Here is a 10,945-nt window from a genome sequence, read left to right on the forward strand (position 1 = left end):
CCCCCTGGCCTGGCGTCTGCCTCGGCCTCTGGCTGCACCTGCCAGCCCTCGGTGCGTCCCCGGGGCCCTTGGGCTCCTGCCTCTCAGGCCGTTGACTGTGAACTGACCGTTCAGCAGAGGACCGGGCGACTCGCTTAGACAGGCCTTTGGGAAGGAGCATGACCTATAAAGCCTCGTGAGAAAGCATCCCTCCCCAGGGGGACTCCCCCGAAAGCGGGGAGCCGGACACACGATCCCAAGATTAGTCTTCATTACTCTGGCAGTGATGCTTCTCTGGTTTCAAATGCATTTTGCATCGAAGGAGACCTATTCTGCTTGCCACGGGTTCTTCTTCCCTCCCCCGTGGAGATTAAAACACGCAAGGTCGCATCTCATTACAAACCTAGAAGACTGGGTTTTTTTTAGATTTTATTTATGTATTCATGAAAGAGAGAGGCAGAGACACAGGGAGAGGGAGAAGTAGGGTTCCCTGCAGGGAGCCTGAAGCGGGACTGGATCCCGGGACCCCAGGATCGCACCCTGGGCCAAAGGCAGGTGCTAAACCACTGGGCCACCCAGGGATCCCCAAACCTAGAAGTTTTAAGTGTTGTGTGATACTTTGCACAAGAACGAGCAAGTCAATCAGTGTTGTAAATTGATCTTGTGGAAAGGAAGAAAAATAAATGGGCTTAAAAGGAGGTTTTTTAAAGTTTTAGTTTAACTGTCCCATTTCTATATGACACCTGATGATTTGTTTTAATAAAAAAAAATAAAACATTAGAATACTTTTTCCCCCCTAAATACACTGGATGTGTATTTAGAAATAGTTTTAGAAAAAAGTGAAGACTAGGCCATCGTTATTATTTTTGGCAACTAAGAGACCGTAAGTCTACCATCATTTAGGACAAATACTAATAAACTCAGCAAGTCGTGTATATTAAATATGTGCAGTTTTCCTGTATAAAAAGCATCCCTCAATAAAACAGAAAATAGTATCCAGAAGGGAGGTATAAATACAGGGTAAGACAAAAAGGACAAGGGCTTAGAATATCCACAGGTCACACTAGCTTCTACTTGTTTTACACTTGCTGCTGGAGGCACCCGAGATGCATCATCCCGCGCCCCACGCTGTAGGGGACAAATGCTGTGCCTGGACATTTCAGTGAAATTGATTTAGGACACCCATTATTGCCACCAGGAATGACACCGTGTGCGGTGCCTGGGGGGCTCAGCGGTTGAGCGCCTGCCTTCAGCTCAGGGCGTGATCCTGGGGGCCAGGGATCGAGTCCCACATCGGGCTCCCCAAGGGAGCCTGCTTCTCCCTCTGCCTGGGTCTCTGTCTCTGTCTCTGTCTCTGTGTCTCTGTGTCTCTCATGAATAAATAAATAAAATCTTAAAAAAAAGGAGGGGGGATGAGCTAGCTTGTTTGCATATTGTCCCCTCCAGCTTTGCTTGGCTGTTTCCAGGTACCCTAGCGACCTTCTCTTCTTTCTCTTTTCCCTTTCCCCTTCTTTTCTTTTTCCTTTTCTTTTCTAGAGAGCTGAGCAGGGGGAGAGAGAGAAGCAGGCTCCCCACTGAGCAAGGACACCCCCGCCCCCAGCCATGAGGGGCTCCATCCAGGACCCCGGGATCGGGACCTGAGCCTAAGGCAGGTGCTTAGCTGACCGAGCCAGCCAGGCGCCCCGTGACCTTCCTTTTCTGGGTGATAGCTGGCCCCCAGCTGCAGATGTTTGCTCTAAGCAGCTTGCCCCGACGTGTCCCCCACGCACAAGTGCCCCTTGGGAGTCTCTGGCCCCTGCTCCAGGCCCCTGCTCTGGGGGACGGGAACCCTTCCGGCCACCCCCACCTTCCACCGGTGGCCGCAGAGGCGTCAGTCTCTGCTTGGTCCCCGCAGCACCAGGAAGCGTCTGTCGCCGCATCTGTCCTGCAGACCCCTTCCGTCCGTCCCTGGAAGCACTGCCTGCTGCCCGGTGGTGCTGACCTCCCGCCCAGATCCTGCCCTTAGGGGCAATCTTTAGTGAAGCTCTGCGGCTGTAGGAGCTCAGATTGAGAGGAAGGGGGTCTCCTAGTCTTCCGTCCTGCTAGGCTCCTTCTCTAGAAGGCCACGGGCGGCCCAACCAACGTGCGCTTTTTCTTCCTGCTTCAGAATTCAAATGGGATTTACACTGGCTTCATTAAAGTCCAGATGGAGCTCTGCAGCCCCCCCCAGACTTCTGGAAAGCTCGCTCCCAGCAGCAACGGCTGCATGAACACGCTTCACATCAGCAGCACGAACACCGTCGGGGAAGTGATCGAGGCCCTGCTCAAGAAGTTTCTCGTGACCGAGAGCCCTGCCAAGTTTGCACTTTATAAGCGTTGTCATAGGGAAGACCAAGGTACGCTGCCAGGCCTGGGATGAAGTGGCCTCTGCTTTCAGGTCTTTGTCCTCCTCAGCAGAGGGAACACGGCTGGGTGTGTGGATCCCAGAGCCCAGGGACAGATTCGGGAAGCCACGGTGACTGGGGCGTACCCTGGCAGTGCTTCCCGGCCTTCCGTAGTCTCGAGCCGGGCAGTTGTGGCTCCGGGGAGCTCCGAGGTGTCCACACATGATGGGCATTTGCGGCGGGTTTTGTGATGTGTTCACGGGGTGGGGGGCATAGCTTAGAGTTTTTTTAAGCCTTAACTTTAATGCCCTTCAGGACAAAAAAAGAATGCCTCTGTGCTTGGAGGTTGCACGAGCGCACTCCAGCAGGAGTGGCTTGGGGCCTTGCCCCGGGGGCCTCCAGGATGGGGAGGCGCACGCGCGTCCCCGCAGGCCTCAGACTTGCTGCGCAGAGGCAGCCGCGTTCTCTCTCCCGGGCTGGGCAGCGGCATCGGGCTCCCCAGGGGCACGTCCGGGGGATGCAGGACGCTCGGCTGCCGTCGGCCTCTGACCTCATACCGCGCTCAGCGGGCAGGCCGAGACGGTTAAGCGAACCAACACTGGAAGAGGCGCTGAGCGGCGGCTGTCCCCCGCGGTGGAGGCCCGGTCCGCTGGTCACCAGGGGCTCCCTTGAGTGTGTCCGTGTGTGCGGCGGTCAGCTACCTGGGCTGTTGCGGGAGGAAGAGCTGCTGGGGTGACACGCTCGAGGTGTCCTCCATTTGCCCGGGGACGAGCGCAGCTGGATGCCGAGCGTGCACCTCGCCCCAGCTGCGGCCTGGGCCCTGCAGCACGCAAAGAGCCACAGGCCCAGGCTTCAAGCGAGGGGATTTACACCTGCAGGGAAGCCCGCAGCTCTGAGGCCCTTCCCTCCAGGAGCGCTGGACTAACGTGCACGAGCTCGGGTGGCATCGCGTCCTGCTGGCTGTGCTGCCTGCCCGCCTGGACTTGAGCTGCACAGACGGACAGCAGGAGCATCCTGTGGAAATACTGCCCTCCTGGACGGCAGCTTCTTTCAGCAGTGCAGGCGGTGCTGGGTCCCTCGTGTGTGTGTGTCTGTCTCTCTCACAGGAGACACGCACAGCTGTGCCTAAAGCCATCAGAGCTTGCGTTCTGACTGCTTGGTTTGTTTGCAGCTGCTAATAATTCTAAATTAATCTACAGAGAGAGTTGCTCTGATTTTGTGTTCTTTGGATGGTATATTTTTACTGTTTTATTTATTTATTATTTATTTTTCTATCTATTTATTTATTACTGTTTCTTAAAGGGGTTGCAGGTGCTTGCGTAAAGCGTATTGCTTTCTAAATGGAGCAGCAGAATGCGTTCTGAGCCCATCTTGGGACTAACTAATACCTGTTTGAATTCACTCCTGAGAATCATTTCCTTTCTAATTAAGACATAGCATATACTGTGCAGCTGGAACGTAAATAGCATAGATTTCATTCCACTGCCGGCCGTTCAAGGGGATAAGATGAGGAGGAGGGCGACCTGGGGGCTGGGTGTCGTGCGCTGTGGCCTGGGTCGGGAGGAGGGGATAGAGAGCTGGGTGTGGGGTCCAGGGAAGGGCGCGATGCTGTGTAACGGGCTGCTTGCTTCCTTACGCAGTCTATGCCTGCAAGCTCTCAGACCGGGAACATCCGCTCTACCTGCGTTTGGTAGCTGGGCCCAGGACAGACACACTGAGTTTCGTTCTTCGTGAACATGAAATCGGAGAGGTAAGTGATTGTTCGTTCTTCCTTTAAACCACATAGAGCAGCTGGCTCTGTTTTACTGCTGTATTCCCAGTGGGGGGTGGGGATGAGGGGGAACAGGAGGAGAGAGAATGTGCACGCACGTCTGGCCGTCTGTCTGTATCTCTTGGGATGGGGAGAGCTGGTCTGCAGAGGACCATTTTCTGTGTGTTTTTGAATTGCCAGAAATGAACCCAAAGTTAGCCTACAATGTATCTACAAAATACAGATATCTAGGTCTGTACGTTTTTTGCAATATCTATTGTCTTGGTTTGTAATTCTCAGAAGTGGGAAGAGAGCGAGTAAGAAACTTTCCTCCCACCCAAAGAGCCCTTTTCACTCTTTCTACCTCCAAATTAGCCTAATCCAGCTAAACCATGAAAGTTGATACTCTCCATATGTTTGCTACTAACAGACCTCTCCAGGCTCCTTCGTTTGAAGGGAAATGAAAGGAAATGTAATCAAAAAGTACAATGTCCTACGCACAAAAAGGAAATGCAGCCTTTTTTTTTTTTTTTAAACCATGAAGGACATAAAACTTTGTAGAATCTTTTTTTTTTTCTCTTGCCAAAATGATTTTTATTTTTTTGCCAAAGGGATTTAGAAATTACGTTTGTATGTGCATCATTTGCCATTTTCTCTCCAGGGAGGATTGAATTTAGGCCAGTTCAGTTGGAGGAAGAAAAGCCCTTCATACAGTCCTTCTCTAGATCAAATGCCAGCTTTAAGACGACACTTGAGTCAATCTTGTAAGCCCTGGGTGTCTGTCTGCTGTCTGAACAGGAAATGGTATGAATTGTCCGTGTGCAACATTGTGTGATGCAGTGAGAATAGTTTCCAGGGTAAAAGCTAGGAAACCGGGCCTCTGCTTCCTACTGTTCCTCTTGTTAGTTGAGGAGCATGACCTCGGGTAGAATTTCTCATCTTTTCAGTCCTCGGGTTTGAAATCTGTGAAGTGGGACTAAAGACTTTAAAAGGTGGTTTTGAGTCACAAATTAAAAATATATGTGAACATGCCTTGTAAATTATGGTCCTAGATCTGTAAGTTGCAACCTGATTTGGGGAGTTTTAGGAAGACTGCTACTTTAATTAATAGAAAGTAGAAAGTTCTTTCCTCCTACTCCATGTTTCTTTGATAACCAGGTCAGAATTCTTCTCCAGGAAGCCTTCTGCCATTGTGCCTACTTGGTGGTTTCATTCTTTCTGTTGCATCTGTCCCATTTGTATTAGGCTGTCTCCTGTCTTTTCCCTCCCCACGCCCCTGGGAGTTCCCATCAGAAGTTGTTCCCGGGGCACCTGGGTGACTCAGTCAGTTGAGCATCCAACCCTTGGTTTCAGCTTGGGTCATGGTTTTGGGGTTGTGAGATCAAGCCTGGCATGGGATGGGGTCTGTGCTCTCTGCTCAGTGGTAGTCAGGCTTGGGATTCTCGCCCCCTGCCCCTCCCCCTGTTCATGTGCGTATACTCACTCACGCTCTCTCTCTCAAATAAATAAATAAATCTTAAAAAAGGAGAGAGAGAAAAATTGTTCCTGGTTAAGGCAGTGATTCTCAGCGGAGGTCCCAGGGAGGATGTGGTGGTTGGAAAACAAACAAAAAACCAAAATCTTCCCCAGTGATGGCAAGCACCTTTCTTGACTTTTACTGATCAATCAAGAAAATTTTTATTTATTTTTTATTTTTATTTATTTATTTATGATAGAGAGAGAGAGAGGCAGAGACACAGGCAGAGGGAGAAGCAGGCTCCATGCAGGGAGCCTGACGTGGGACTCAGTCCTGGGACTCCAGGATCGCGCCCTGGGCCAAAGGCAGGCACTAAACCACTGAGCCACCCAGGGATCCCAATCAAGAAAAATTTTAAACCCCACAGTGTTTATTTTGTGCCTTCTGTGTACCCGGTGCTATTGTGGAAACAAGTCAGAGACTCGGGCAAGAGGCTCAGCCTGGATAGTGAGAAGCTCCACAGCTGCAGCGTGGGTAAAGTGTAGGTGAGGGAGATACTAAGCAAATAATCATCATAATTTTTAAATCTCTTGTGATCAGGGCTGTCATTGCTCAGTGCAGGCTTCTAGTAGACCACGTCCTGGGTGGGAAGGGAAGGAGGAAGGAAATCGTGGAAAACTTCTTTTGAGGAAGTGGCATCTAAGCTGAGACGTGAAGGTTGAGTAGGAGTTCGCCAGGCAGCGTGGAGAGCGTGGGCAGAGCTACTGAGGGAAATGTGAGTAGGACAGCGTGAGAGAGGGGAGCCGAGAGGTTAGAGTCTTGCAGACTTATCAGGAACAACCAGGGGAAGCCATCGAACAACTATAGCAGGGGCCGGGCATGCCTGGATTTGCGTGTTCCAGAGAGTAGTCCGGCTGGCTGTTGGAGGAACAGATTGGGGAATGGAAGAGTGGAGTCGGGGTCATGGGGCGGGTTCTTCCGGGGCCTGGAGAAGAGGGCAGTGACCGAGGAGGCAGCAGAGGTAGCAGAGAAAAGCAGGCCAATTGGAGAGCCACTTAGGAGCTGGTGAGATGGGGGGAGTGGGGAGGCAGCAGTGACCGTGGGGGCTGCAGGGAGAGGGCGGGGGGAGTGGCTCCTGTTGCTTCTGGGCTCAGGTGGAGGGGGGCCAGGTCAGAGGCCAAAGTGTCTAGTGTACCTGGGGCCCTGAGGCCTGTCCTCGGCCCCAGTGAGAGCTGGTGTGGAGAGCTGTGGGAGGCCTGAGTTGGCCTGGGTGCCCTCCCGGGGGCCCGGGGCTGTGTGGGTGCCCTCCCGGGGGCTGGGGCTGGGGCTGGGCCTACATGTTTTTCCAGGGGTCCATCCTGGGTGCCCTTCCTGGGGGCCGGGCCTGGGCGCCATCCTGGGTGCCCTCCCCGGGGCAGGGCCGGAGCGGGAGGGGTGGCCGCCCCCCACGCGCTCAGGCCGCCCCCTCCGTCCCCGCCTTGTGTCCCCGCAGTGGGAAGCCTTCAGCCTCCCGGAGCTGCAGAATTTCTTGCGCATCCTGGACAAGGAGGAAGCCGAGCAGCTGCAGAGCGTGCGGCGGCGCTACGCGGCCTACAGACACAAGCTGGAGGAAGCCCTGGGCGAGGTGTGGAAGCCCGACTAGGACGCGGGGCCTGTGTCCGAAGCGGCCGCCGCGGGGCTGTCGTCGGGGCTGTCGTCACGGCTGTCATCGCGGCTGTCGCCTGGGCCCCTCGGCGGCCCGCTGCCGGGCAGCTTCTCGGTGGTTCTGCGGCACCGACCCCCCGGCAAGCTGTGAATCTGCTCGTGTGGCCCGGAGCCGCCCAGGCTGCTTGGAAGCAGGGACTCTGGGGTTTTTGTTTTTGGGTTTTATTTCCTTACTCTGTTTTAGTTAATTCTGTGATGAGGACGTTCAGCTTCAGGATATGCAGGTGATTTTTTCCAGGCTTCACAAGGAATCTATCCGAATACTTGTCCCGTGTTGAAGTTACCTGTCCGGGTGACGTTTTTCTTCTTGTTTTTAGATGTCAGGGGATGCGATCTGTGGGAGTGGAGAGGCCAGGACCAGGGACCCTGAGGAGGTTGTGAAGGGAGACTAGGAGCTCGACCGAGAAGGTGCCGAGCAGGTGTGGAGGCAGTGGCCTCGGCAGGGCAGGTGCACAGGGCAGGTGCATGTAGGTGACGCGAAGGCTTATGGTTTTGAGGTTAAGCTTGCTGTAGGATAGCTGGATTTGCTGGTAAGTGAAATGTGGGAGCAGAGCCAAAGAAAGTAGGAGCTGGACCCAGAGGAGGAATGGGAAGTCTGCAGCTGACCGGAGACTCGAACCTTCTGGCAGGTGGAGCTCGTGGGCCCAGATGGAGGGGGAGCCCTGCAGCCGGGTCGCCCCCTGAGGACCGGCCTGGGGGGGGTGCAGTGATCACCTGCTAACTTCTGTCCTGTGATGCGCCCCTCCCCCCCAGCTGTTTTCTGAGTTGAAGAGGATTCTGGGTCCGGGGGCAGGGGTGGTGGCAGTTTTCTTGCTAGCTGGGAGATGGAGGTAGAGAGCTCTTAGCATCCATGTGTGACAGTCACTCCCTTCCTTTCCCTATTTTTCCTTCTTCCTCGCACTTTCCCCTCTTCCTGCTCCACTCCCACCTCTTTCCCCCTCCCCCTCCTCAGCGACTGCCCTCTGCTTACCTGAGGATATAGTTATAGACTCAGGGCCTTCAGATCCTCCTGCCAGGAGTCCTGGTCTGTAAAGAGGAGGGTGGCCAGGGACGGAGGACTCCCCCCGCCCCCAAAAGCCAAGCACACAAGAGGGGTTCTTTGCGGAAATGCTTTAACAAAAGTGCATGTTCCTACCCACCAAAGAAAGGCATGTGCAATGGAAGCCTTCCTTTAAAGCACAGTAAATAACCTCATTTTCTTTGCAGCAATCTGAAGACAATGGGAAAGATGTGCTGTGGTTCTAAAGGGGCCTTATAATCTACTTTTCAGTCTAGATATATTTTGTTTTATAAATTCCCAAGGAATTGTCAACACTCTGGTGACACCTAATGGATTCTTTTTGAAATTCCAAGGTGCTTCATTTCTTTGCCTCTTAAGTGAACTGTGCCTTTTATTGCATTTCTGTTCCCCTCTTGGTGGCGCTTCTGACTTTTCAGAGACCGCCCGTCCTGGTGGAGGCAGGTGTAAGCCGTGGTTCTGCGGCGCCACATGAGTTACTGAGACAATCATATCTTCCTAAGCATTTTAAGGAGAGTTGGAAAAAAAAATAAAGTAGAACTAGCTATAAAATATGTATGGCACATCTTGTTTAATTTTGCATGGAACTTCTTTTTAGTGCATTGATGAGGTTTTAGTGACATCGTCATCCGACACTTTACCTTTATTGTTCAGGGAATGCCTTCATGATTTTTATACTGGTTTTACTGTTCAGACTGTGGCTTGGGTTTGCGTATACTGTTATCAGCCAGCTGGTCTTTCAGTTGTCCACTCTGTAAGCTTATATTTTGTGAAGCATTTGTTTCTCAGATTAAGACACTGTTAGAACCTAAAGTAGTAGCTGATGGTTATCTGTGAATTTTTTTTTTTTTTTTTTACTTGAAATAGATTGTCTAAAATAGGCATCCTCCTCCGTAGTATCCAGAACCTCGCTCGTTGCCGTGTGCACTACAAGTTGCAGTTTGGAGAACTTGCCGTATTGAAAAATCTGTCAGTGAATATAGTTCGATACTGATGTTCTCTGCCAAACACTGGTTCCTGCAACAGCATTTTTCATGCATAAAAGAAGAAAGGCCACGATGGCCAGAGATTTAAAAAAAAAAATCATTGTACAAATTGTTATGTTAAATTAAACTAAGCTTTGCTGTAATACTGTTTTCTCTTCAATAAGTGATGGTACCGGAATGTTGTCTAAGTGAAGGGGGGGTAGTATTGCAGGGGAGCAATCTAAATCGCAGAAGTAAAAAAAAAAAAAAAAAAAAAAAAAAAAAAAAAAAAAAAAGGTATATTTATAATTTTGATGAGTTTATTTTTATAGGGAAGATTTTTCTTCCCTATAGTTGTTCCTGGAATGGCAAATTGTTTCCATTTATTAAAAGTCGAAGTTGTTCGTTGATGTTTGTTCGTGTGTTTTTATTTACGATAATAACGTGCCAAGGTAAACGGAGGCCACGGGAGTGGGACGAGCTGCAGGAGGGTGTCCTGGGCATGGGGGCCCGCGCGCCCTCCAGGTGCTGCCTCTCCTGTTTTCTTACCCCTCGGGGGGATCCCTGGCGGCGGCTCTGCTCCCAGACGCGGCCTGAACAGTTGCATCGTGAGGTCTCCGTCTGTCGGGGTGAACCAAGAATCGGTGGCGGGAGGGCACCTGCGGGTTCCTGAGAAGGCCTCGCCCTGTGCCCTCCGTTCCCGCCTTCAGGCCTCCCGTCCTTGACGCACAGCCACCTGGGTTCACCCTGTGTGTGTCCGCGTGAGTGTCCCTGGTGGTGGCATGGGGGGCATGTGGTGGTCAGCAAGGGGCACCGGGTGCTGACATGGGGGGTGACCTGGGCACCTGCTCCAGGCCGGCGTGTGTCCGGCTGCACGGCCCCTGGAGGCGGGGGGTTGGGGGCAGGAGCGAGGCTGTGGCCCTGGGCAAGGGGAAAGCATTTCGGGTCCGTAGCTGCTTTATTGATGTATTTATAAAGATTTTTATTATTTATTTGAGAGCGAGCCAGAGCATGAGCAGCGGGGGAGGGAGAAGCAGACCCTGACCCCCAGCGGGGAGCCCGATTCAGGGCTTGATCCCAGGACCCTGGGATCACCACCAGAGCTGAAGGCAGATGCTTAAGTGACTATGCCACCCAGGTGCCCCCCCACAAAGCTGTTTTATTTATTTTATTTATTTATTTATTTATTTTTTTTAATTTTTTTTTTAACTTATGATAGTCAGAGAGAGAGATGCAGAGACATAGGCAGAGGGAGAAGCAGGCTCCATGCACCGGGAGCCTGATGTGGGATTCGATCCTGGGTCTCCAGGATCGTGCCCTGGGCCAAAGGCAGGCGCCAAACCACTGCACCACCCAGGGATCCCTATTTATTTTATTTTTAAATTTATCTTTTAAAATATTTTATTTATTCTTGAGACACAGAGAGAGGCAGAGACACAGGCATAGGGAGAAGCAGGCTCCACGCAGGGAGCCCGATGCGGGGCTCGATCCCGGGACCCCAGGATCACACCCTGGGCTGAAGGCAGGGGCTACACCGCTGAGCCACCGGGGTGTCCCCCAAAACTGTTGTAGAAGTGAAAATATCAGGCTAGCAAGGACGGCTTGGTATAGGTCTCTGGTGAATTAGCCAAGGGAACCTAGTTTGGGAGTTGGGCCTGGGTTACTACCCAAGGACACGGTGGGTTTTTAGGAATTTTTATCTTTTAAAGG

At 52.1% G+C, this 10,945-nt stretch overlaps 1 protein-coding gene across 8 annotated transcripts in view; it reads left to right on the plus strand.

Moving 5' to 3' along the window:
• Positions 1 to 9,643, plus strand: part of RASSF3 (Ras association domain family member 3) — a 72,816-nt gene extending 63,173 nt beyond the window's left edge. For 4 of the 8 annotated variants that reach the window (XM_035696598.2, XM_049115737.1, XM_049115738.1 and 1 more), the window contains 4 exons: positions 2,126 to 2,354; positions 3,983 to 4,092; positions 4,754 to 4,856; positions 7,041 to 9,643. In XM_035696598.2, the coding sequence (XP_035552491.1) occupies positions 2,126 to 2,354; positions 3,983 to 4,092; positions 4,754 to 4,856; positions 7,041 to 7,480 (882 nt within the window). In that variant the 3' untranslated portion in view covers positions 7,481 to 9,643. Of the gene's footprint in view, positions 1 to 1,515; positions 1,628 to 2,125; positions 2,355 to 3,982; positions 4,093 to 4,753; positions 4,857 to 7,040 lie in introns of all 8 variants that reach the window. The other 4 variants (XM_049115739.1, XM_049115740.1, XM_049115741.1 and 1 more) reach the window with 2 other exon arrangements.
• The last annotated feature ends 1,302 nt before the right edge of the window (positions 9,644 to 10,945 follow it).

This window comes from Canis lupus, chromosome 10 (genome assembly GCF_003254725.2).
Source record: "Canis lupus dingo isolate Sandy chromosome 10, ASM325472v2, whole genome shotgun sequence".
Classification (NCBI taxonomy): domain Eukaryota; kingdom Metazoa; phylum Chordata; class Mammalia; order Carnivora; family Canidae; genus Canis; species Canis lupus.